Source organism: Eumetopias jubatus, unplaced genomic scaffold, assembly GCF_037043125.1.
Source record: "Eumetopias jubatus isolate StellerSeaLion01/CBP00866 unplaced genomic scaffold, mEumJub1_p1.0 scaffold_17, whole genome shotgun sequence".
Taxonomy (NCBI): domain Eukaryota; kingdom Metazoa; phylum Chordata; class Mammalia; order Carnivora; family Otariidae; genus Eumetopias; species Eumetopias jubatus.
The window spans coordinates 28,313,796-28,340,906 of NW_028274823.1; the positions used below are offsets into that span (position 1 = coordinate 28,313,796).

The window sequence follows — 27,111 nt, forward strand, 5'->3', positions numbered from 1 at the left end:
GTCTCTCTGGTTTTCTAAGGGTGGCCTAAGGGTAGGTAGTTTTACAGGGGAATGGGGAGGTAAAGGCTGAGCCGTACAAGTTATCCTTGCTAAGTTGGGGATCAGTCAGCCTCTCCAAAGATTGGAGTCAGTTTTCATGCTGTATCTCGTTGACTCTTAAATTGTGTTTTACATCTCTGCAGTCAGATGCCCTGGATGCAGCTGGAAGGTGATGCTCTGTACATATCCCAGGCTAATTTCATCCTGGCTTATCAGTTCCGCCCAGATGGTGCCAGCTTGAACCGTCGGCCCCTGGGAGTCTTTGCTGGGCATGATGAGGACGTTTGCCACTTTGTGCTGGCCAACTCGCATATTATCAGTGCAGGAGGGTAAGTGCTGCAGGCGTCTCCTTCTACTTCTTCCTTCGCATTCTTCAGGGAACTTCGGCTTGCCTACCTCTGACTTTTCTTTCTCAGCTCCAAAGGGATGAGGAGGGAGACCTTAAGAAGAGGGAGTGTTTTTGTTTTTGTTTTTGTTTTTCCATGTGAAGCAGAGAGATTTACCAAAGGCACTTAATAGGGTTAGCTGGAGAAGGAAAACAGGAAGAGCCTTTAATGAAAAGTGAAGCTGGTTTTGATACTCTCATGGGGGGAATTTGCTTTGTCTCTCAGCTCTGTTCAGCCCCGGGTGTACTGAAGAAGTAGAGGTGTCTCAAAGCTCAGCGCCTTGTTGAGCTGAATTGCCTAAAACAGGACATCCCTGGAGACGCAGGCTGCTTCTGTAGCCTTGTTCTCTTCCGACAGAGAGAATAATTGGCTGTTGGGGGTGGGCTCCCTATTTCTCTCCTAGAGATGGGAAGATTGGCGTTCATAAGATTCATAGCACCTTCACTGTCAAGTACTCGGCTCATGAACAGGAGGTGAACTGTGTGGATTGCAGAGGGGGCATCATTGTGAGTGGCTCTAGGGACAGGACGGCCAAGGTGAGTGGTCTCCTTACGTATGGTTATTCCCTCCTGTCTATAGGGAGTGGGGTGGGAGGGGGTGGATAGGCCTTGAGTCTTGGGATTGGCTGAGGGCGCTGGGTGGGGGCGGGAGGGGACGACACGATAAAGGACTCACTTATGTGCCTCAGGCATGCAGTTTGCGGTGCCAGACTATGTCCCTGCCAGCTGGCCTGAGAAAGGAGTGGACAGTGGCTGGGAAGCTTGCCACTCACTTGAAATGTGGCGTGAACTCAAAAACAGAGGGCCTGGCCAGCTTTTCCTCCCTGCGCTGAATTTCCTCAAGTTTGTGGGCTGAGTTCTGACCCCAATATTTTATTTTAAAATCTCCCTCCTTTTGCTTGCTCTCTGTTTAGGGAGGTTAATTTTTCACCACCATGTTTATAAGCAATCAGGCTGATAATTAAAATGTGTTTTTACTGCTTCTCTGGAGAGTGATGTGGTCAGCAAGCAGTAGAAAGACAAGGAGGGAAAGGCGTTTTGGTGCGTCATTGCCAAACTGCCTGGGCTACAGTCAGTCATCTGCCAACAGAATGAGGCCGATAAGTAGTGTGACCCCTGCTTTAGGGACTCTGCTCATCCACGTTTGAGTCAAACAGGCCTCTACCCATGAGACAGAGAAGAATGTCTTTCTCCCTCCCTGTGTCCAGCAGCCCTGGGCGGGGCCCGCACACACCTGGTCCTTTGGGGCTGCTGTGGGAACTTCGCTGACAATTCAGTCGAGGTGCAGGAAGCCCGATAGCATCTTACTTGCCTGTTTCCCGGCATCTGGAGACTTCATAGTGCCAACAGGAGCAAAATGCCTCTTCGTGTCAGCAAATCGGCTGCTAAGACACCTAGGGAGGGTCTCCGGAGAGGGAAGTTGCAGTTTTTACTCATTAACTTTTCCGACTCCATGTACCCTCTGGTGATTATTCCTTCATATAAAAATGCCACCAATTTATATAAAAAGAAGGGCAACATATGTTCCTTTTTACTTCTGGAAGTTTCTCCTCCTTTTGCTCTTTTATTCCTTACACTTTGTATTCTGTCAGAGACATGCACACTAGCACAGGAAGCCTGAGAAAAGCCCAGAAAAATCTTTGGAACCAACTTGGAAACTAAATTTCCTATTGCCTGTTTCCTGTTTCCCCTACCCTATACTTACTTCAGGTTTCTGACTGGTCACTGTTCTTTGTACCATTCCTTGCAAACAAACTGGCCTTAACCTGCTGTACTCCTCAGAAACAATTTGCATAGAAATCTTTTTGCCAGTGTGACCTAAAAATATTCCCATCTCCTTCTGGCATCTTCCTGTCATGGCTTCAAGTCTCCCCTGGCCCCTCCTTTTCAGTGACATCCCTTTCTTCTATCCTCTTCTCTGTGGTCTGACACCCAGAGCAGTATAAAACTAAGCTTTTTGACCAAAGGTAGCAATTCAGGGGGATGGACTGCTTGTAGTCAAAGGATAGTAATCCCAATATTTGGGATATTGGGTTAGTTTCATGTTTTAAGTACCGACTCAACCCTATTTGGTGGATTCAGTTTTTTTTAAGCATTAAAGTAGGTACTTTCTAATTATAAAATTGTCACCGCAGTTCATCCTGTTTCCTTTGAGGATTTCTTTTAAGTCAGTGACAGAATCCCCTCCCCACCCCCGCCCCGGTTCTTCAACTCCAGAAAGCTGGCCTGCTGTTTTGGGGCTCCCCAGTGACCTCCAGGCCAGCTCATCTTTGCAGATTTCTGGATGCTGCTGCTGCTCCCTCTCCGTTGCTGTCTTTGCCTCTAGCTGCCTTCGTCTTCCTGACCTGTCTCTACATTACCCAGCGCTAGTCTTGTATAACCAGCCCTCCATTTCTTTTTGGTGGCGTCTGCAGTCCCATAGCTGCTTCTGTAGGCTTCTAATACACCCCAACCTACATGAGAACTTAGTCATGTTTGCCTGTAAACATCTATAGCCAGTTTGTTGGGAGTTCCCCCAAATACGTACTGTGTTTTAGGAAAGAGATTTGTTTTACTGGGATGAAAGGAACTAAAACATTTTCTTTGTAAGACTTCTGAGTTAGAGACTGCTCAGGGAGCCTTCTTACCCGCGCCCCCCCCACCCCCCGCCCCTTTCAAACTTACCGTGACTTAGTTTGGATTGCCCCTCCATCCTGATATGTGATAGGAATGTAGGAATGTTCTCAGTGGGACTGGGCTGGTCCTGACCATTCTTTCCTTGTCTCCCTTAGTTCTCTATTCTTCCATTTATTCTTAAAAGTACCTACTATAGGGTGCCTGGGTGGCTCAGTTGGTTAAGCGACTGCCTTCAGCTCGGGTCATGATCCTGGAGTCCCGGGATCGAGTCCCGCATCGGGCTTCCTGCTCAGCAGGGAGTCTGCTTCTCCCTCTGACCCTCTTCCCTCTCATGCTTTCTATCTCTCATTCTCTCTCTCTCAAATAAATAAATGGGATCTTTAAAAAAAAAAAAAAAGTACCTACTATATGCAAGGCATGGTGTATAAGGTACTGGGGCTCTTCAAAGGTGAGGAAGAGCCAGCCTCTCTTCTTGAGACGAGCTCAGACATGCCTGCAGTGGCTCTGAAGCTGATGAGAAGTGGCTGGGACTGTGAAGTGTGTAAGGCTCTAGGGAGAGGGCCAGAAAGTTCAGAGGGTGGAGAGATCACATCTGGCTTGAAAGGGGAGACTTTATGAAGGAAGGAACATTTGAACTTGTTTTTTTCTTCTTTTAGTTATTTTTCAATGCAGAGGTTTGCTTGTTTATATATAAGTAACCAGGCACGATGCTAAGCACCTTACAATTGTTCGTTTTCTCCTTTTCTCCTTTAGGAGAATTGTTTCCCCACATAATTATGCTCATAATATATTTTGGATATCCAATATACCCTACTGTATCTACTTTATTTTATAAGGTTTTCTATTATTATTACATATTATTATTAAGTGTCATCTTCAATGGCTTAATGAGTAATAAGACCCACCATTATTGAATGCTGGATATCTGCCAGATGCTGGGTTTCTGTGTTTGGTGCTTTATGCATTTCTTGACTTTTCTGCAGCCCTCAGAAGATAGGTATTATTTCCCATTGTACATATGAAGAAACTGAGGCTAAGAAGTCCTGAAACATCCTTAAGATCAGAGATAATAAATAACAACTGGGTTCAGACCCACATGTGTCTGACTCCAAAGCCCACGCCTGCCCTATCTGCTCTTCCTGCAGCCGTAGGCTGCTGGGAATATTTTTACCATATAGGTTTCTCTTCGTTTTAGAATTATCTTTGGGTAGAATCTTCAGCAATAGAATGACTGGGTGTGAGGCTTTGGTCATTTTAAGAGTCTTGATACATATCGTCAACTGCTCTTTGAAAGGACTATATAAATGTCCACTTCTACTGAGTTATATCTTTTCCAGGGATGGGTTTGTTTTGGATTTGACCGCTGAGGGTGAAGGTGTGATCAGCGTGTTGTTGTCACCTCCCCTCCCTCAGGCGTCATGACACTCGGGTTCCTGCTAGGGCAGCACTTCCCCAACGTCATGCTCAGCACCGGCAGCAAGCCTCCTGAGCCCCTCCTGGAGACCGGACACCTTGTCCTGTGGTTTGCACAGTGCCAGAATCCACCAGCCCCTTCCGTGGGGGGCACTGGTGAGTTCAGGACTGGAGCTGGCCCCATAGATTTTATAATCAGAGGCCTTAGTGTCGCCTCACCCTCCAACCTGCCTCCTAGAGAGTTGGCATCTGAGAAAAGGCAAACCTCTCCTCCGGGCTGGGACTGTGTGAAAGAAGACATTAGAAGTGCACCTAGTTACAGGCAAAGTGGCCTGGCTGTAGATCCAGAAGGGTAAGCCAGAATCCTGGCACTCCAGGAAAGTTGTGGTATTTACCTTTGTTTTCTGCCCCTCCTTGTTCAGGATCTTCTTGTTAAGTTTATTTTCTTTTCCTTATATTGGAAGGAACTCACACCCTCCTCCCCCTGTCATGCATACACAAAATCTTAAAACACTTTATCCTTTTATAGGGAAGACATGTCATGTGACCCTAAGAAGGCAAGACCACCCCCACTCCGTCACCTGCCCCTTAAACTCAAGGAATGTCTCCTGAAAGTTCTTCCATCTAAGGTCCTGACTGGCTTTTGTGTGTTCCCCCTTATAGCACTGCAGGGACCTTGAGAGGTCAGTGAGCCATCTGGCAGCCTCAGGATCCCTCCTTGGCCACTGTCTGGGACAGCCCTGTACATTCGAGGCTTCCTTTCTGTTTGGGTAGAGGCTTATTTCCCTGAGTGTGTCATCTGGGGTTGGGTGAGGTGAGGGGGGCCTTGTGCTTAATGGGAGATTTCTAAATGCCCTGGCCACTGAGGGCTCCCTGAGTGTTGATTAGAGCTAAGCCCGGAGTGGCTGCTAATGTACATTCCTGACTGATAGGGACCAGATAACGTGCTCCAAGCAATATTTTTAACCTGTAGAAGATATGGAAGCTTAAAAGAGTTAAGCTTTTCTGCTACTTCTGGTGACACTAGGTGCCAAATTCCCTGCTGACATGAATAGCACTGGATCCTGGGCACTATCAACAAACAAACAACAACACACCACCTTCGTGCTTTGAAGCCGCTCTTCTTCTTCCATTCTCTCCTTCCCTTGTGTCTTTCTTTTTACTCCTCTCTCTTAATTCTGCTCTAATTCCATCTTTGTTCCCCCATACTGGGCCTTGATCATCCTCCTCCCTACCGCCCAAAGAAAAATCTGGTTGAGAGATAGGAAGAAGGAAAACCCACAAACACAAGGAAGTTACTAAGAGAGGTGAGTTCCACCTGCTCACCCTGCTGAGTCAAGGCTCAGCTGAAGAGTGTGGAGCTTCTGATTCCCTGATACAAGATTGGGTGGTGAAGAAGGGCTTTCAGGTGGATGTCAAGGAGGGTGGTTCGGACTGGGAGTCGGGTGGGTGAGCCAGAGGCTGGGGAGGCTCCTTTGCTCATTCTCTGAGCTCGGCATATGCAGGACAGAAAGGAGTCTCCGTTCCCCCCCCGCCCCCCACCTTCCCGGGACACTCACCCCGCATCTCAGTCCCAGGCAGTGCCAACGAGAGTGTCTCTTCTCCTGTTTCCAGGTTTGGCCTTTGGCCTCAGGTCGGCTGGGGCAGTGCTTACACACCATCCAGACTGAAGACAGAGTCTGGTCCATTGCTATCAGCCCAGTACTAAGGTAAGGGAGACGTTTTGGGGTATGGTTTTGTCCTGTATAATAATGCTTTTATTTTCTGAGGTTGGGTGGGCTAGGAAATCTTCCCCCTGTGTATTCTGGGTTGCTTTGAGCCTGTCTTCTGGAGATTTTGAAAATCCTCCAGAGGCTTGAGGTCTGTGGCTCACTTCATATATGTGTGGGGTAGAGACAGCATTGCAGAGGTTAACTTCCTAGGCATCTACTCCAGAAATATGAGGGGAAAAAATACCATTAAAATGTGACTGACACCAGCTGTTACAAGAGTGCCCCTTTTGGAACCTATGCTCTCCGGGGTTACTTCCAAAGCAGAGGCCTGTTAGCACCCCGGGGAAGTTACTGCACCGGCCATCCTGCTCTCACAACCCACATCTGGTTTGTTCCCCCTTGGAAAATGTCTTCTGGAGTATCCCTTACAGACCTGAGTCATCAGGAGAGGCGTGGGGCCCATGTCCAACTGGGGACAGGTATGTGGCGTAGAGTGATAATTGTAGCAGAAGTGCCAAATTTTTGATGGCAGCTTTACTTTACTCTTTGGCCTCTTTTTCTCTAGCTTTACCAGTAAACGAGTGAGCTCTGCATCCTGATTTCTGCTTTCTAGGCTTTCTTGACCCAAGGCAGAGCCTCTCTCCTCCCCAGCAGGGTACAGAGACTCTCTCCTGCACCTGCTCTATCAGAGTGTTTGTTTTTCTAGGGTCTTCCCTCACTTCTTTCATCCCTCACTCCTCACCTAAGTGATCAGTGGGCAAGCTGTAGGGCTGCCACCCTCCAACACGGGGTTTAAGTCAGTCACTAGTTTTACGAGAGAGTTGACTGCCCCCCCAACTCAGCCCCCTTCAGCCTCCCTCTCCTCACCCCATGGAGCCTGTACCCCTCCTGCCCCCTTCTACAACTCCCTTTAAAATTTTTTTCTTTCTAAAGAATTAGAGCCGATTAGCCACGTCATTAATTCTTCAATTTGACGGCTGATATAGCAGGACCTGAAACACATTGCTGACCCCAGAGAATGGAGACCCCGTTCCTTAGCATATTGACGATGGGAGAAGTTAATTAAAATTCCACAGAGCGGAGGTGTCGGCTAACCTATAAACCTGTCGCTGTTCAGAACAAATCATTCTAGCAATCCTAGGAAAGAGGGAAGGAAAGACCAGCAGGGAGTAGAGAGGCCTAAGTGTGTGGGAGCGGACGGTGGAGAACACAGCCATCAGACACGGTCCCCTCCGCAGTGTTTTTCCACTGCTGCCCCTTTTAAAGCCCGTTGGCCAGGCTTGGGGGTCTGTGGGCTGGATGTGTGTAAGGATTGAAGGAAGGCAAAACAGCCTGTGGGAGGTGGCAGGTGGGCTGGTGACTATCCAATGGACATCTGCTGGCTTCAGGAGACTGGGATGGGCTGCGATGGGGCCGGTAGTAGAGGGAAGCTCTTCAGGGCTGGAGATTTAGGCCAAAGGACATGGCCAGCTTCAACTAGCACCCCATCCCTTGCTCCAGCCACCTCTCTGGAATGTGTCAGGCTACCCCGTAACAGAATAGAGCATGACAACTGTTGAAGATAGTTTCAGTAAAAGAGGTTGAGGTCAGAGTCTGCCTCGGCATTAAGAAGCATTTTAGAACACAGTAAACTGGGTTTTGTTTTGGCCACAACTTGCAGACTGGCTTTGAGGAAGGACCTAGCTTTCTGACAGTACCAGTACTAGTCAACAGTGGCCACAATACGTGTGTATTGGTCATTTGCCCTGTGCCAGACCCTTTGCTAAGTCCTTGATGTGCCTCATTTTCGGTGAAAACCTGGGTCTTTTATTCTCATTCTCCTTCAGAGTCTCCCTGTCCTCTTGGCGTATTTCCTTGGCCCTAAGATGACTCTCTCAGTCACTGTCGACTGGCTTTTCAGCTCCTGAACCACAGTTGTTTGAGATGACCTTTTCCCTAGCTCGACAGATGATGTTGTGGACTCTTTGGAAATAGTTTGCACTGGGGATCCTGGCTTTACTAGATGGCTGCAGTGGATGCTGCTGCTCTCTCCCCCGTTTTCTCTCTTACCCTGAAATGTCCTGGGCTAGGGCGGTTTCATCCCATTATTAGATCCATTTCTTCCCTCCGTGTCCATGAATTTGAACCTGTCCATGAATGCTTCCATTTTTCCAATCTGGGGAGACCCTGCCTCCTGGCCTCAGGGTCTGTTCTGGAAGACTGCGGTTCTGCTTTGCCACCATCAGCAGGGTGGCCTCAGGTAAGTCATTCCCTTCTCCGAGCCTATTTCCTCATTTTTTCAATGTGGATACTGCTTCCTTTATAGACCTCACTAGATGATTGTGAAGATAACCTGAGATAATAAGAAAGTACTCGGCAGGGAAGCCTGAGTGGCTCAGTCACTTGAGCGTCTGCCTTCAGCTCGGGTCATGATCCGAGGGTCTTGGGATCGAGCCCGACATCGGGCTCCTCACTCAGCGGGGAGCCTGCTTGTGTGTGCCTGCTCTCTTTCTCTCTCTCTGGCAAATAAATAAATAAAATCTTAAAAAGAAAATACTTGGCAAAGCTAAAAGGGATATCTTATCATGTCAAACAGAATCTCTCCTCTCCTGGGTGGCATTTGTTCAGAGGCTTTAGTTGCTCTCATGTCTCCAGCTTGGCTGGGGGCTTCTCCTGTCCCTCCTGGAGCTACGCTGCTTGTCTGCAGTCTTCTTGAGATGCGGGACCCTCAGCAGGAATCTTTCCTCCCCCACCCCGCCCCATGTGTTCCTGCCCTCGCTGGCTGTCTTTTCTTTCCCTCCCTGCCACCTACCCTGTTGAGTACGGTCATCGGTGTGCGTGTGGCCACTACTGGCACGTGGCCGTGAACCCCTCACAAAGAACGTGACGGGGGGGGTGGGCAGCAGCTACCCTCTGGGGCCGGTATTCCTGGTTGACTCGATGACTTCCCAGTCTCTCAGTGCTCCCTCATCCCTTTAGAAGGATCCTGAATGGGTAGAAGACGTGCTACATCCCTTTTCTTAATTAATCTTTCTTCCATTGAAAACAATTTGTCAGAGCTCTGCATCGTATTTATCTATGATGCTGGGGCTTTGCTGCCTTCCTTTCTCAGGTGTGTGCTTAGACACTTGTAAGAAACATGAAACCTCAAGCCTCAGGCTTTATTTGAGGGACTTGTGACTGGGGAAAGCCAGTATTCTGTCCTGTGTCCAAATGTCACCTTTCCTTCCTCCCGTGACCTTGAGTTCTCGATTGGTAAACAGCTGTGGAGGGTGATATTTAATACCAGATCTGGGCTTAGAGCGGTGTTTAGGTGCTCGAAACCACAGAAGGAAAACCAGTAGTCTCCACAGGAGGGTGGCAGACAAGGACCTTTTTCTCTACTTCTTGTGTGCCCTCCTGCCCATCTTCTTGCCCTGACACCAGGGATCCTGTTTTTAAGATTCCTGACTTACTGGTGAAGCCCTCCTTCCGGAGAGGGGGCCCGGCCTGGAGTTGTTTGTTGAGGGAAAGGAGGACAGGCTGAGATGGAAGAGAGAGGAGCTGTGGGAGGCTCACCTGGGGCATAAGGGCGTATGTCCTTGTGTGTGTGCTTGTGTAGCTCACATACAAGCTCCTGAGGTCACGTTGGATTCCGAGCACTTTTCCAGGAGTAACACAGAAAAGCAGAATTTTTAAAATGTGCAATAAGTTGTATTGCCATTTAAAAACTATTTCCAGCTGAATAACTTTAGCAAATAAGCGTGAGGAAATAAGGAACTGCTAAACACTCCTTCCTTCCCTCGACTTTCCATCTCTTCCCTTCCTTCCTCCTCCCTGCTCCCCACGTATTGACCGGATCCTTGGTAGATGGCGGCTCCTGTGAGGATTTTACTGTGTGGTGAGGTGAGATGGGCGTGTAACTGTAATGGCTGCCAGGTGATACTAAGTGCCCGAAACTCCGCCTTCTCCAGCAGAGGGAGAGTGAGGCTCGGGGAAGACCGATGCAGGGCACACGTGGTGTGGGACAGAAGAGGTGGCTGTTTGAGCTCAGGTCTCTAGCCTAGAGCCGTGTCCTGTGGTGCTGAGTGACGACCACGAGGCAGACCCCAGGGCACAGCTGTGCCTTCATCCACCAGCATGATGGACAATAGCTGTGGCCCTTGAAAGGCTCTTGGGGCCTGAGGAACATTCTCTCTTCCTAGAGGCCCGAGTTGAGGTGGAGGGGTCGGAGGGGTCAGGGAGAGCACTACATGCCTGAGGCCTGGGCTCACTCAGGCGGCCGAATGCTTGCACCATCCGGAGAGTGTGAATGCTTATCCATCTTTGGTTTGCAGGGGGGTGGGGGCCTGGGGCCCTGGGGGGTGAAATGAATGCGGAGACCCACTTGCCCTATTTGCCTGCTAGGGGAAGAGTGAGGAGTCCACAGCTCCTCCTTCCTCTGCAGACACCATATTTATTGCCCTGTGCTCAGCAGACTCCTTTCTCCATCTCCGAACAACGCTTGCTATCGAGTGAGTGAGTGTGGTCAGAAAGGCTTCCCAGGACACTTGGGTTTTAATCCCTTCTCTCTTGTTTCTGTCATTAGGGAAATATATGAGTGGTATAGGTGTAGAAAATTGACTTAGCTGTGTTATTAAATATACAATATAATTTTGTGTAACTTTGCTTACTGTGGTGGCCTGTTTGTTTTTGGGAGGAATAGTCCAAATCTGCATGAAATGTACCGATTCAAATTTGTAAAGTGAGTTGTGGCCTCGGGGGGGTTTTGATGGAGGAGCTGCTCCTGCTTGCTTCAATTCTCCCAGAGGTGAGGGAGAGTCTGGAAGGAAAGCAATCACTGTGTACTGTTTGGGGAGGGGGTGGGTTTCTGGGGAGAGCAGGGTGTTTGTTCCAGTGGCTACAGGGTTTACTGTGTGGTGTGTGTGTGGTAAACGCATATTCACCAGCCTGTTGAAATACACCTTTCTTTAGTGAAAGGTAATTGCATCTGGAGTTTTCTCTGACAGAAAGGTTTGAAAGATTGGAAAAAGAGACAGCCAACTTTCAGTTTGGATTCTTTTGGTTCCCAGTGGCTCAGCAGTCCTGTAGCCCTGGACTGCATAACTCTGAGCTTTTAGGGGAAAATGAGTCGAAAGTAACAGTTGTGCCTCTGAGTTTTGCTCTTTCTGGTTGGTGATGAGGAGCTGGGCTGTGAAAAGGAACGCTAACCTCGATAACCTGAGGAGAGACTCTGATGGCTGACTTTGTCGTGTTTACATTGTGGCTTGGCCTGTGGCCAACTCGGTCTCTCTGTCCTGCCTTCCCAGGGCCGGGGCAGAGGGAAGCTTCCTCTGGGGCCAATCTAGGGAAAGGAGACCTTCCCTAAGCAAGGAGTGGCTCGGTGTCCTCCTTTGCCAGGCTACAGAGCACACAGGACGGAGCCTCCTGCGTGTGGTGGTCCTGGATGAGACAGTCAGAGGCGCAAAGACACCGAGGAGAGGCCAGGGGCGGGCATGGCTAGAAGAGGGGGCATGACACCTGGAGAAAGATGGAGCTCTTGGTAGTGCTAGATGGGCCTCCTGATCCAGCCTGAAATGACTGTAAATTGGAAAAGGATCAGTGTAGGGATACAACCGAAACAGAGCCTGGTCCTGCCGAATCTCAGTGCAGTGCCCTGGAGTTCCCTGCCTGCGCTAAGCCAAGCCTCTCCAGCGGGTACACGTGTATCCATCAGTAGCAAAGATGAGATGCCACAGGGGTGGGTTTCACTTCCTCAAGACCCTGGATTTCTGCCACTGCCCAGGGCAGGATGGGCACAGGGAGGCTCATGTGCTGAGCTGCTGGCCTAAGACCAGCAACCCAGCCAGCTCTGGCTGGCCCAGAACCCATTTGTGGGAGCCACTTCTTCCCTGGCCAGCAAGGTTGGCTCAGTGGTCAAGAGCGGACTTAAAGAAAACATCACAAATAGAAGCAGAAGCTGCTGCAGAAGATAGGGTACTGCAGATGCATTCATACCCTGAGACCCTACCTCTCCTGACAGGGAGACGTGGCCATCCCTCAGTCTTGGTCACATTCTTTTTCTCTCCATCTCCACATGGCTGTCTGTCTCTCTCCCTCCCCTTCTCTCCCCACCTCTGTGTCTTGATACTTAAGCAGCGTTACGTGCTAGACCCTGGGGAAGCCACCGTGAACTAGACAGGGTCGTGTGACGGGGACCATTCCAACGGGTAGTACGGTGTGCTGAGTTCCCAGCTGGGGGAATAGCACACTGGAGGGACTGGCCTGCCTCCCGCTCTCCTGCCGCCTGCCCCTCCTGGCTCCAGTCCCTGCCTACAGCGGCAGGCGGTTTCTTCTCTCCCCTCATCAGGAAGAGAGCACGTCCTTTCTCTGCCGGACCCTGACTTTTCTGGGTGGTGTGTGCAGTGTGCCTGTGTTTGTCCACCTTTGATCACTGTTCTGCCAACACATAATTTAGCAATCCACATCCCCAGGTGGAAGCATGGAGTTAATGTTAAAATTAGTTGATGGGTTTTTTTATACACACACACACACACACACACACACACACACACACACACACTAAACTTCAGTGGGTGATGAGGCAGAGAGGGAGGCGGGAGGGCGAAGGGGAGCCATAAATTCTGGGCCTGGTGTAGCTGTTCTCTGAGCAGCCGGGAAGCCTCTGATGTCTCCACAGCACTTTCATTAACATTTAAATTAAGGGTTTGTTTTCCAGTCTGTTTTATAGGCAGGGACCTTCCACGGCCTGTCACCCCCCCCCCCCCCCCAGCACTGTGTAATTGTAACCACTGCTCTCTCCTCGCCAGGTTGCAGCTGGAGGTCAAAGGGAATCCCTGGAGCTGGAGCTCTGGAGGTACAAGGTGTAACGGTCAGGATGTGGGTGTTCCCTCTAACACGAAGGTGCTGTGTAGGAGCCCTTTCTCCTCTCCTCTGCTCTTTCAAGGGACACACACTCCAATCTGACTCTGACCCCTTCCCACCCTTCCTTCCCTGGGGCCATGGAACATGTGGGAAAGGCTGCATCCATGAGTGCCTGCTCCTTGTATCACAAGTGAGGACCTGGGACAGACGGTTCTAACATACAGATCTTCATGCTTATCTTCCTCCTTTTGATTTTTTTTTTTTTTTTGAGCCTCAAGAATACTTCTTCCTACTCTCAGAGAAACAACAATATAAAAGAGATTGCCATCTGAGAAGAATTTATAATGGGGCCCTTTGGTCCTGAAAAGTGCTTTCTAGCATCGACAGATATGTGTACACACACCGTACGTAGTTGCTCGCTCTGGGGGTACACATGTTTGAAATAGCTTCCTGATCTAAGAGCTCATTTGAGACCTGTTCTCTGGCATTCAGAGGAAGCTCTTCTGTGCCCTCACAGGGAGAATGGTTTCTAAGGTTCCTTCCATAAGGCATACCTGGCAGCATTTGGCGGTGTTTTGAAAAAGACATCCCTGCTCTGGTCTCTATCCTCCCCATCAGCATCCTGTTGATGTGTAGATGACAAGAATGTGTCCCAAACACCCCAAAGCATCTCATTAGTTCATAGCCTCAGGGCTGAGTTCACCCACTGCTGGTCTCCAGCTAGAGTGCCCCTCTAGACAGTGAAGAGAGGAGCATTGGTGCCTTTCTCTCTTTCTGTCCAGAGGCCGAGAATTTTCTTTCTCTCGGAGCCCTGACTTTACTGCTTGAGTTGCCGTAACCTTCCTCCTTTCTCCATGAATCCACGCAAGCCATCCGTGACTTATCTGCAGGACTCAAGGCGGCTGAGTGTCCTGCTGTCCTGCTCCAGGTAGCCTAGTCAACAGGTGGCCACCCTCACGCCCCAGAGTCCTGCCTGAGAGGAGTGCGGGAGTTGCTGGGGCGACCCCCGTGCAGGTGCTGCTGGGCTCGGATTGCAGCCTGGTGTCCAGGCCCCTTCTGGTGGTGATTAATCTGGGACACGGGCCGACAGAGGCCCAGCCAGGGCAGCTTTGGTCCCTCACTGTGAAGACCTTTGGCTCGGATGCTGAGCTGATCTCTGTAGCCTGCTTCGGCTTGAGTTTGATCTGTCAAGGCTAAAGAGGAACCTGATGGCGGGGCGGAAACTTCTAGCCCTGTCTGACTTACGGCACTGATCCGTTCCAGTGGCTCTGTCATGATAATACTCATATATTTAAGAAGATTTCCCCACCTGTTCGCTGTAACACTCAGATCCGTCAAAAGAGGCATCCTCATGAAATATCTGTGATTTTAGTTTCTTGGGGCAATGGAACTCACACTTGCAAGTGGACTGGGGGTGGGGTAGGGTTTGTACTGGGCCCAAGTGAATAAGGCAATGATGAGATGTGGCTGGGTCAGTAGCATGTGTATGTTTGTGCATTCGGGGGTAATGTCAGGGGTGGAAGGGTCCCCCCCAGCCTCCTGCTGTGAGTGGCTGGCTCTTGGGCCATTTGGGACAGATTTTGGTACTTCAGTTTGGAGTCAAGTCTTAAGTTCCTTGTTTTCATTTCAAACCAAGTTTTTTGAAAAGGTGTCCCTCTCTCCCCCACCACCTTTGCGTTTCCCAGAGTCCTGGTCCCTGGGCTCTCCAGCTGGCAGTCCACAGTGTCGGAGCTCAGGGCAGTCACACATGGCCCTGCTGGGTCATGGGCTTAAGACCCAAAATGGGATTTCTGCTGCCCATGACCGTTTCTGGGTGTGAGTGAGTTCCATTATTACAGCAGTTCCGTTTGGGAGGTTAGGAGCTGGGGACCTAAGAGTTGGGACAAGAAAAATAGACCCCGTCGGCAGCAGTGGAATAGGTTGACCATAGGGGAACTGTCTGTAAAGACGCTCAGAAAGCCTGTGTTGACTATGAATTTTGCTGTGCTGACTAGGGCTTCTCCATAGGATGATGGTAAAGGACGCTTTATGCCTTAGCAAGCTGACCACCGTGTTCTCTTCCTTCGGACCGATTCTAAACCCTGGCTGTGTGGCTTGGACATCTGCTAATCCTGTGCCTCTCTAGCAGTTTCTTGAACAGGACTCTTTTGAAGTTTCCAGATTTTAACCTTAGCGGCGGCGGGGGGGGGGGTGTTATTTCCTGTCTTGTGTGAGTTCCCTTGCCTATATGCTGCGGATGAAACCTTTCTGCCTCGGGAGTGCCCTACCAAGCTGATTACCCAAGATCCTTGCCCCCCTTCCCTCCTTGCTTCTTTCTCTGGCTAGGGCGTTTTCAGAGGGGCTAGTTTGTGACCTGGTCTGTAGTACCCTGTCCAATTGGCTTGGCTCAGACAGAAGGTGCTGGCAAGACAGGGAAGAGTGGAGGAAGGAGGAGGGAGGGGGGGTATGTGCATGCAGAAGCCATGGTAATTGCAAAGGGAATATTAGTCCAAGAACTGCTGGCCCAGGAAATTGCTTTCTGCAGAAGCTTTCCTTTTTCATAGTTTGCAATGCAAATTTAAAACATGAATAGTGCACAAAAAAGTGAAGGAGGGGGGCAGATGGAGTGCCAGTTGCGATGTGATAACCTCCAAAATCTTGAGCAGGGTCCTGATTTGCAAAAGAGAATTTCAAGTCATGGGGGAGAACCTTTTAGGAGATTAAAATAATTATAAATCATATTTTGCTGTGAGCCCCCCCCACACACACACACAGACACACCTATATCTTTTCTATGTTCTTTTTTTTTTTTTTGAAGATTTTATTTATTTATTTGACATTCTGAGAGAGACAGTGAGAGAGGGAACACAAGCAGGGGAAGTGGGGGAGGGAGAGGCAGACTCCCCGCTGAGCAGGGAGCCTGATGCGGGGCTCGATCATGACCTGAGCCGAAGGCAGACGCTTAACGACTGAGCCACCCACGTGCCCCTCTTTTCCATGTTCTTGTGTTCAGACTTGTCTCTGGCCCTGCTCAGCTTACACTGCTGTCTCCACCTCTGCTTCTTCCTACAGCAAATCCATAATCCAGCTTCTAGAACAATGGTCATGTGCTCATGGTATAACATTTGATCCTCACAGCAGGTTGGACAGCGGCCCCATCTAAAGTTGGTTCCCTTCAGTGTGTGCCCTGGCCCTGGGGACTGGAGCCTTGTCGGTGTGCAGGCTGAAGAACCCGTGTCTTGAAGGCAGGAGCTTGCCCACCTGGAGAAGGCATTAAAGCCAAGGCTCTCATCCTCTGCTTTCTCTGACCCTCTCCACACTGTGGGTAGCCTTGATGAAGTCTAACGTGGGGTTACTGGGTTTTTTTTCCTCTGATTTCCCATGCTTCATCTACCACATCTAGAGAGCACATGTGGCTTTCTGCTTCCAGGCTGCAGACACTTGATGTCTGGTTGCTTCTGGATGCTCTGGTGATGTTGGAGGTGGGGACAGGCAGGGATGACTACTACTTGCATGACGCTGGCAGAGCAACCTGTTGGTCAGGTGAGAAGCTTGAGACTGGCTTTTTTCTAGGCGCTGAGCTAGACAGGAAGACACGAAGACAGGCCAGAGGCAAGAGCTTTTCAAGTGCAAGTGTGCCCCAGTGTAGAGCGGCTGTGGGGTTGCTTCCGTCCCGTTCTGTGCGGCTCTGCTGCATGTGTGACAAACACTGGCTGAACAGATAGGGAAGGGAAAGCTGAGCGGTGTGGGGTCAAGTGAAATGTATGTACCCTTTCTGCCTGTGGCCACCAGGAGTCTTCCTTCTTCCTTCTTCACTGGGGAATTTGGAGAGAGAGATTAGCTCGAGACTTGCCCTGGGTGAGTCCTGTGGTGCCTGGGCCAAACTCTGGAGTCTCAGGAGCACACTCCCCCTATAGGATGCTTCCAGATTCAGTCGGCCACTGCTTATTAGCACATGCTTCTCACTCTGAACTTGCTGCACCATGGCCTTCAGGGACTGCAGAGAGAGTTCGGCTCCGAGCATGTGACCCTCCTGCGGCTGTCTCCTGAGGCCTCTCCTGTAGGGTGTTTCTCTTTCTCCTGTTACTTTCTCCCTGTCGTGGCCGTAGCTTTCGCTGTCATGGCCAAGCCTGGGCCTCTTTTCTCTGAATAAGTCAGTGAGTGGACTGGTGCCCTACGGTGAAGGACCCAAGAGAAGGGTCAGCTGGATGTGGGGTGCGATCTGTAACATTTGGCCAAGAGAGAGGGACGCATGGCTTAATGTGTTCACGACACCCTACTCTTGCGGCCATCTTGACTCTTACTAGTATCCAGGATGAGCTGTGGTTGAGAAGCAAAACAAAAAATTAGCAGGAAAACAAATACAGATTATTCAGAGGGTTCTTCCACTTGTTAGAGGTCTGTGGCCAGGAAAATCCTTTGCAGGCCGGTAAGGGTGGATCCAGGAATAAGAGGGAAAGTTAGAGTTTTAAAATTTCATTAGTTTGGCAGTGAGTACCCAAATAAAAACATGAAAACCTTTTGACACATAAATTCCACATCTAGGAATTTATCCTAAGACAACAACCAGACAAGTGTGCAAGATGCATGCATAAAGACTTACATTAAGAACACATAAATATCCAGTAATAGGGGTCTGGCCAAATATTTTATGGTATGTTCACCTGGTAGAAGCCCAGCTGGCCACTGAAAGGATGATGAGACCTGTATTTATTGACTCCTAAAAGATGTCCTAGTCTATTATTAAATGAAAAAAAAAAAAAAGTCACAAAATAGTATAATAGTTATTTAACTATCTCTTCAGAGTTATTTATTAGGGGATTTCTGTTGACCTTTCCCTTTTTTTTTTTTTGTATTTAAATGTTTTTGTAATGAGCACAAACATAAAGGGCATTTAAATATCCATTTCAGCACTGGGCAACTATAGAAAGAATCCGTCCTTTTTTCTTTACATAGTTATTTAAATTAAGGTTGCACAGACCTCCATTTAGCTTTTTTTTTTAAATAGTTGTATGAAAGTATAATTTACATACCATAAAATTTGCCCGTTTTAAGAGACAGTTTAAGTATATGATTCCATGATTTTCGGTCAATTTACAGAGTTGTACAACCATCACCACAATTCAGTTTAGAATATTTCTGTCACCCTGAAAAAGTCCTTCTTTACTTTTACAGCATTAAACTTGGTTTCATGCTTGGGACCTCTTGTGGGGAAAGAAATTAGCTAAAATATTGGAATTTTTTAAAAAGGTAATGTAAACTCAGAACTGTTTTTCCGTGTGATGTATGTCTGAGTGCCTGCCTTATGGCTCTTTTGAGAATGCTGCTATGTGCAATGTCACATGGGGAGTATGAAGCCCAAGAGACAGTTTTTACTTACCCAGGGGCTTGTAGTCCCGTTGGGAAAATAGGGCATGTACTCAGACAACAATTCATCCCAGTCTGTGTAGAGTGTAGATGTGTAGAGTGTGAGTGCCATCAACTGCCGGGGTTCTTGACAAGAAATCGGAGGAAAACAGTAGCCTTTTAGTGAAATTGGGCGGGGGGCACTTTCTGGGTGACATGGAATTTGAAGTGGGACTTAAGGGTGGCTCTATTTACATTGTAGGAGGGAACTTGAGGCCCGGGGACCAGAGGAGCAAAGGCCTGGTAAGGGATGGGGAAGCTCATTTGTAAATCTGGGGGTTCACAGGAGACCAGTTTGGCTGGCTGGGGTGGAGAGCTTATGTAAGGAGTGGTGGGCAGTGAGGCTGGAGGAGACATTTGGGGCAGGGTTTCGGAGGCTTTGAGGAGCAGTTGGGCTTTAACCTGAGGATGGCAGGGGCCCTTTGGAAGATTTGTGACCAGATTGAATCAGTTACAGGATTAATATGGCTGCCCAGTATGTAGGGTGCCTTGGAGGGGGAGGGACTGAGGCCATTGGGATATTTTTCCAGAAGTTTGGTTTGTGAGCAGTAAGGGCCTGGGCTCCCAGGGAGAGTGGGAAGACGGCCCCGGATTTAGCAATAACTTGGTGGTCACGGCTGCACGTGACAGGGCAGGAAGGGACCCACATGAGTTCTTCCCTGAGCCTGAGAACTGAAGGGGGCCTGGTTTTGACCAAGCCAAGTTTTGTCCCCAACCTGTTGGTTTGAGGCAGTAATGGGACAGTCAGGTAGCTGTGACCAGTGACAGCCAGGGATGATGGCCTGGAGCTCTGTCATGGCATGGAGACAACAGCTGAAGTACCATGAGGGATTCACACCAAGGGAAAGCGCAGAGAAATCAAGCCAGCCGGGCAAGGGGAAACCAAGAGGCCAAAGGTGCCATCAGAAAGGCAGGAAAGCTAGGAGCTGGGGGAGAGAGGCGCATCCAGTGAGAGTCGACGGTGGACAACTTACATAAATTAATATATCCTCCCCATTCTACGGGACACATAGGATAGATATGGTAAAAATGTATAACCTTGATATCGATGCACGGAGATTTGCAAGCGTTTTATTCTCCTTGCTTGATCTAAGCATTTCGTACTTTCCAAACTACAGTAAATTCCAAGTTTTGCTTTCTCTCAAGTTCTTTCCGTGGCTCTTGTTCTCTTCTCCCTTCTTCCCTATGGTGGTTTCCCTTGAGGGCGGCCTACTTCGGGCTTGGTAATTTTTCCCTCAGTTTGGTTTTAGAGGGTCAGCAGCTGAGCTAGAGGTGCTAAGTGACAAAGTGAGGGAGTGTCCTTTCTGGTTTTCTCCCGTGTTGTTTGCTCCGTGCATGATGGTGTTTGGGGCAAAGTGAGAGGCCGACTGAGGGGAAAGTGAAAAGCCAACTGACCACTTCACCGTTTGGAGCAATTTGGCATAAGAGCCACAGGGGCTGCCCAGGTCCTGGGCTTGCTTGGGCGACTATGCCTGTCTGAAATCTTTCTTTAAAGGGAATTAAATAGAAACTTTCAAATCCTCCTCAGGTTCTTCGGGGTAGTAATTCCATGGGGCTTGTCATTTGTGTTTGAAGCTGCTGGTGAGGAGGGCGGAGTGAGGAGAAGCGAGGGGGTGGAGCTGGGAAGCAGAGAAGGAATCAGAGAGAGAAATTTTATTGAGGGAGAGTTTGCTGGGTTTATGGGAGGGAATCTCTCCCCTCCTCCCCATTCGGATTTGAAAGGGCCGGTGAATCTTTGATTAGGTGCAGGTCAAAAGAATTTACACATTGTGACCTTAATAACTAGAGGTGATTGGCAGGCGGGCTGTGGGGAGGGGGCCGCGGGTCCCTTTCATCTCACTTAGCACAGAGGAGAGACAATGGGCCCGCCGATTTTCCTTGTTGTCCCTTGTTTGAAAAGGTCTGGTGTCTCTACTAGGTACCTGTGACATGGGGGTCTTGATTGGGGTCTCATAAAGGCCCCTGTCAGTATGTCCAAAGGCCAAGAGTACAAAAGCAAGCAGTGGGTGGGGGTCTCAGCTGACCACTGAAGAAGGGAGGGGAGGGCCCGGGAGGCAGTGGAGGGAGAAGCAACCCCCGATGGGAGCCCTTATAGAAGGAGGAGAGGAGGGGGGCAGAGAAGGGCCATTTTTGTCCCTAACTCATCAAGCACATCTGCAGAATTGTCCAGGCTGCTGCCTCCCGGTTTCAAAAGAAAAAAATGATCGTTTGATAAACCGTCCCCGATTCACCACTTTCTCACAAGGGTGGGAGACCCAGCCCTGACCTCTGTATGATTTCACATCAGGACCAGGCTTTCTTTCCCCCACCCCCAAATTGCTAGAGAAACTTTGAAATGTATCCTGTGGCTTTCTCCCTTCTTCAAGCCCCCCACCCCCGTTTCCCACCCTCTCCACCCCACTGGCCTCTGTTTTCTCCCTGGGCGCTCCGGAGTGTAGGCGAGTAATTAGTCCCCTCTTTCTGGGGCACAATGAAGCCAGGGTGTTTGGCGGGCCCCTTCCCACCGCTTACAGAGCCGGGGGCCTGGGGGGAAGGACCAGGTGGTATGTGCAGTGTGTTCCAGGCCTGTACAATCGCTGGGGCACAGGGCCGGGGGCTGAGGGACCAGTGTGCTCCTGCTTCTCGAAGGAATGTGCAGAGGCGCATGCATTCATGGTCCCCACACAATGCTTGCATTTTTTCTAGCGGAGGCATCTTCCCAGTGAAAAGGCTGCCCAGCCCGGAGCCCAGACGGGAGCTTGCCACCACGACGGCGTTCTTTCCCACCCTGCGCTTAGTGGCTTGGAGCTAACATGGGAGACCAACAGGCCGCGTCTCCCGAGAGCCCGATCTTTGTATCCGATGTGTGCTCCCCCTCTGCCCTGTCAGTTTTGTGTGTTCACGGAGTGTTGATTTTAATGCGGGCCTGTGTTGGGCTGAGAGGCCAGGCTGGGGGGCCTTGGGTCTTTGTCTTGCAGGGCCTCTTCTTCTTGGAGGGTCTTCGGCCCTGGAGGCAAGTGGCAGATTTGAGAGGTAGGGTGAGATGCCAACTCTGGCTGGCAGAGGGTTCCCCCCATGCATGCGTCTGTCACAGACCACCGTGGGGTGCCTAGAAAGCCAGAGCACCTTGGGATGCTCCGGCACACGCTCGCTTGCCCACGCCCCTTGAGGGGGGCAGTTCCTTCTACTGTGTAGGGCTGCCAGCTTGAAATGAGTTACACCCTCCTTGTGACTGAGTCTGGCAGAAGCACAGATTGTGAGCCTTGGGGAGTCAGGGCAGGGCCTTGTCTGCAGGGGTTTGGGGAGGTGGGGGCAGGCAGGAGGGGCGCGGGAAGGCACAAGTCTGCTGTAGACGACTACCCAGCAATTGGTAAGGGTCAGAAGAGAATAAGACCAGACAGAGAAGAGGCCAGCGTCTGGGAGAACGTTGGCAAATTGCACATGCTCCTCTCCAGCACTTGAGGGAAGAGTCCCTTAGAACGTTGGGACAGATGAGAGGTGTGTTCCCCAGTAAGGAGAACTACGGCCCCTCACAGGTACAGCCACTGGGGACTGTCCAACGGGAAGTCTTCTGTCTTTACCATTCATCTCTCTGCGTCAGGAGTTGGGGGAAAGGGTCTTTACCCATTCTGAGCCCCTGGTCTTGCCGAGAAAGAAGATGTGTATGCGTGCCTCTAGGAGGGGGAGACTGGGAGCATCAGCCTTGATGTGGCCTGCTCTACTCCTGGGGAGGGGGAAACTCAGGGATCCCTCTGAGTCAGGGAGCCAATGCGTGAGGACCTGCCCGCCCACCACCATGGGCAGGCCTTGGCCCGGGCATCTGGTGTGGTGCTAGAGGCCTTCGGCTGAGGAGTCCAGTGTTTAGAAAGGGACCGTGTCCTTACATCCATACGGATCAGAAGGCAGAGATGTGGGCTGGCCCCTGAGATGAGGTGGCCCTGGGGAGGCATCCCGCCAAGGTTCCCCAAGCACAGCGTCTCCTCTGTGCTGCTGTTGGCGCCCTTCAGACTGTCTCGGGGACTGGTGCCAGCGCCACTGCCGGCCTGACGAGGGGGAAGCAGCTGGAACGCCAGGGCCTGCGAGGGGCCTGAGTCCCAGAGGGGCCCACCAGCAAGGAGCAGCTCCTACTTTGGGCCACTGCAGGGCAGAGAACATTTCCTTCTTTGAGAAATAGGCACTCCTGGCAATACCTGCCCCCTCCCTTTTTCCTTTTACTGTTCTTTTCCCTTAACTTTTCCAAATGCTCTTTCTCCCCTCCCTTCTCTTCCATTTTGTGGACAGCTCGTAAGGAGCCTAAAAGAGACACAGCTTATGTGTATGGATGTGATAATGGAGGGAGGGGTGTCAGGGATGGTCAGGTGGGGGCACCAAGATTGTCAAAAACACCGTCATGTCCTCCCCCTACCTCCTTGGGCTGTCCTGCCAGCGCCTTGCTCAGAGGACACAACACATCACAACCTTTTAAATGCAAACTTGATGGAGGAAAGAGGTAGAAATGTGGAAACGAATTAGATCTAGCTATAGGGGGTGTTCAGCAGGAGAAAATGAGCATTTCTTGCTAACTGGAGTGCAGGGCATTTCATTATTAAGCTTCATTACAAGGGGGAAGAGTACAGTCCGCCTCTCTGGGGATCCTCGGGCTGTTTTTCTCCCTTCAGAAGTACAGTTGTGTTTAGGTTGGGGGAAGAGGCGGGAATTGCTCTTGGTAACTTCACGGAGCACCCAGGGATTTAAAGCCAAGTTTGGAGCAAGGTAGGAGAGAGAGGTGGACAGTGGGAGGGTGCTTAGAGGCCTCCCTCATTCTGTGACAATAAGGAAGTGAAAAAGCCCTGGTGAACGTGGGGACCTCACCTCTGGAACTAAGACTGAGGAATTTGGAATGTTAAGAAAAACGTCGATTAGAAACCCTGCCTTCCTGGGAGACCTGATATCTGACTATTTTGACTTTTGAATTCAAAGTCCAAAATGGTGGAATTCAGATGCAGTGCAGTGGTCTGACACAGCTGTTCTAGGGTGCACAGGACCTTGTCCTTTGGGGCCAGGGAAGGGCTGGGGTGTGCTGCCTTCAACTGGGCCTGATGGGATGCATGTTAACTTCCGTCTGGGCCGAAGGGCGGCTTGGTCCTGTCCGTGGAAGATGATGTGAATCAGTCAGGTGAGCTTGGCTTTACAGTTCTGACTCCTTTTCCTGCTGCTGCTGCTGCTGCCGCCCCAGGGCTCTTGTCCAAAGTATAATCCATCCCAAGAGAATTCTGAGCTGGAGTGCTTGCTCAAAGAAGTGACTTGTTTAGGTTTTGCCTAGTCATTTGGATTATCTGGTGTTCAGTGTTCTCAGGGAAGCTGAGAGAAGATACATCTTGTCATGGGAGAGTTTCCTCCCATGGCCGTGGTACCAGGTGCAGGGGTACAAAATCTCATTTAGAATCCGTGCTTGTTGTGACTTCATCAAAGTCCTGGAGGTTTTGCTTTCTCCCAAACTATCCTTGCTTTTACCACAAGTCTCTGCTTCACTTAGCCTCCCTGAGGACTTCATCAGTACACAGACTGTCTTCTGGGGCTGGTAGACCTAATTCCTAATGGAGGCCTAAGTCCCTTCGTTCAGTGGCCTGGGACTTCCCCGGTGATTGGGTGAACCTGGGACTTAGGAGCTCACCTATAGGAGGTGCTATTTCCTCCCCCCACCCCCACTTCCCTCCATTTCTGCCCCCACCCAAAGAGGAAAAGTATCCCTCTGCACTTCCCACTTCCCAAAGAAGAGGAGACTCAGATCAATGATCTGAGGAGCTGAGTGATAGGTAGCCAGCACTGCTTTTTGATTTGCAGGGCGAAGGATCTCAGCCTTTGCATTCCCGGCTCTGTGTGTATCTGTCCCCTGTCTCGGAGCCCATGCATCTGAAAGTGTGTGTCAGGGTAGCAAAAAGATTCCTTGGTCTCCAGGGGGCCCCCCCACCCCCACCCCAAACAAGAGCTCTTCTGAGATGATACACGTGGGTTCCTCTGCCTTTCGCTTTCCTGACTTGTGTTGATGTCCCTGCTTCTCCTGGGACCGCATCACCTCAAGAAGGCATCTCAGCATAAGTGAATGCACACGTGTGTGGCTTCCTTTGTTTTCTTTTCCCTGGAGCATGGAGGGAGGGTTGGGAACCTGGTCATGGAGTTTTTGGCAGCCCCTGTGTTTCCTGAAGTTCTCTTTTCCCTCTAGCTTATCTTTTGCCCAGGCTTCTCCTTGGGATTCCTCTTCTCTGTGAATTTTCCTCCTATTGGTGGCAGTGGGCAAGGAAATGTTTTCTGGAAGAAGCTGTGCTCTTCTCCAGCGAGTCCCAGCAGGTGGCTCTGGGCGTGTGGGAGAATGCCGAACCTGAGCCGAGAAGGCAGGAGCCGAAGAGTTGGCAGAGGGCCGAGGCCTGTGCGGGTTGCAGCTGACCTGAGGCTTCCGAGCAGTTTATCATCAGGGTCGAAACTCTTTGGCTTTTCCACAGAAGGAGCAGAATGTTGGGAGGTGGAGGGGAAGTTGGTTTTCTCTGTCAACTGCTAACAGTGTCCAGTATTTGGCACGGGCACCGAGTAGCAATGAAAGCCTGAAGTGAAGGGGGCCACCTAGCCAGTAAATCAGGAACCCAAACCACTGTCAAGTGTGTTTGCAAATTTGTGACACTTGTTTTCATTCTTCTAAAAGATTTGTATCCCATCCCACGTGGCTTAGTGGGAAAGACAGGAAACTTCTAACCAAAGGAGCTTTTTGGTATCCTCATGTTTTTCCAAAGAGAAAAATCCATGCTTTTTATAGTTGGTGATTTCAAAAATGCATGATAAAAACATGCCACCAGAAAATATCTGTTTCAGAGCAAGCATTGGCGGGGGGGGGGGGGGGCATGTGGGGGTTTGGGCTAAACTTGAGGAAATGGGTGGACTGTGCAGGTAGCTGCTTAGGGAGGGGCTCCCAGGTCCAGTGTCTTCTAAATGGCCTTTGTGAAAACCTCTTCTATGCCAGAGAGCCGTGAGAATAGTCCTTCCACTCATCTTCTAAGGTGGCAGGACCAGGAAAGGTCTGGAGTTCGTGTTCAGAGGCCCAGGGGAAGGGAGCTAACCAGAGGTAGAATGACCTGTGGGTGAGGACTCTCATCCTAGAGATAATGAAGGAAACAAATAAGTTATGGTCTCCATTGGCATCTCCTCCGCACATTGTAGGGGGCCTTGCCTGAGGCTGGGGCCAGGAGGACCTGATTCTTGGGAAGACTAGACTCTGGCAGCCCCTGGTGTTAAGCCTCCATTTGAAAGCTGTGCATATTTGTGATGGGCAGGACCGCATGGGTATGTGTGGACCTGGGGAGCTTGAGGTCCCAGAGTTTTATGCTAGGACTGAAGCCATATTTGTGCCTCATCTCTAATCACCCCTACCAAGAGGGAAAAACAAAACAAATGACAAACAACCCCAAAACTCCCCTCCAGGCCTCTTGGGACCAACTCTGGCTCCACTGGGACTTGAAGTCTCAGAAGGAGGGATGCTAGATATTAGGTGCTGTGGGATCACTGTTGGCTATTTATGATCTGAATCCTGGGTTTGAAATTAATTGGATTGCAGAAACAACTTTTATTATTTTTTCAAACCAACTAAATACCCCAAAACCAAAATTTAAAATCCCCAAACCTTTCATCCTTTTCCCTTTACTTGTGGCTTTATTTGCTCGGTAGTGAAAAGTGCTTTCCCCGGCCTCCTTTGGGTTGTCATGCTGAACAAAGTGAGAAACCCAGGGAAGGAGGAAGCTGGTGCCAAAAGGGCTGGCTGTTGCCCCCCAGCTCTGCGTCCCCTGGCCTGCCCCAGCCGCCCCACCATCTGGGCCGCAGCCCAAACAAGCAAAGGCGCCTTGACCAACAACAAGCCCCAGCTTTGTTGCGCCTGTGGGGGAACTGCTTTCTGGAGCCCAGGGATCTCCTCTGAGAACCACCTGTGCCTCCCGGCCTCCTGCCTGGCCTGGGCCTTCTGGCACCCGGGCCCCCACATTCCAGCCAGCAGGCTGATGGCAGAGTGAGGGACGGGAGAGGACGAAGGGGGCCGTGGTCAGTGTAAAGGGGGCACAAATTCCATTCTGCCCCTTCAGGGCCCCTGGTTGGCTCAGGATCTTCTGTGGCCCCGGCCAGGTTAAATTTGTCCTGTCCATCATCAGCACTGACAGTAGCTTTCTGAAGTGGTCTGCAGAATGGGGACAGTGAACCCAAGGCCTCTCCTCTTGCCTAGTTCTTGGTGCTTCTGGAGGGGAGTGATGTAGGTTCCCTTTGCAGGCTCCTTCTTGCTTGGGAGTCCCCAGTGTGTCTGTGCTGCGTGGCCAGCGAGGAGGACAGTGTTGGCAGCTAAACGCCTAGTGCTGTGCTGAGCGCTTTATGGTTCCTTTAATCCTCTCAGACAGGTACTGTCCTCACCCCCTGTTTACAAGGGAGGAAACTGAGGCCTAAGAGAGCTTCATGAACATGCCTGAAGTCAAATCTGCAATTGAGGCACTCGGGTTGAGCCCCTACATCTGATTCCAGAGTTCATGCTTTCTAGCTACTGTGCGACACTGCCTTCCCCGCCTTGGGGGCAGGGGGCCTCACCCCCCTTTGGGATTAGAACTTGTTGATGGTCTTGAATTTCTTCTGATGTTTTTGTTTTGTTTTTTTTTATGTTAATTGAAGACTTGACTCTCTGGCTGGACCTTTAAGCTGCCTAAGGGCAGTTGTCTGTGAGTTTTTTTTCCTGATCCCCTCCCCCCCTCCCCCCCGCAC

The 27,111-nt window shown here is 50.3% G+C and overlaps 1 protein-coding gene across 7 annotated transcripts in view; it reads left to right on the forward strand.

Moving 5' to 3' along the window:
- FBXW4 (F-box and WD repeat domain containing 4) overlaps positions 1 to 27,111 on the forward strand; it is an 81,222-nt gene that overhangs the window by 21,273 nt on the left and 32,838 nt on the right. For 5 of the 7 annotated variants that reach the window (XM_088019956.1, XM_088019957.1, XM_028098482.2 and 2 more), the window contains exons 3-5: positions 183 to 368; positions 829 to 961; positions 6,068 to 6,162. In XM_088019956.1, coding sequence (XP_087876082.1) covers positions 183 to 368; positions 829 to 961; positions 6,068 to 6,162 — 414 coding nt within the window. Of the gene's footprint in view, positions 1 to 182; positions 369 to 828; positions 962 to 6,067; positions 6,163 to 6,486; positions 6,645 to 12,932; positions 13,217 to 27,111 lie in introns of those variants that run through there. The other 2 variants (XR_015767111.1, XM_088019960.1) reach the window with 2 other exon arrangements.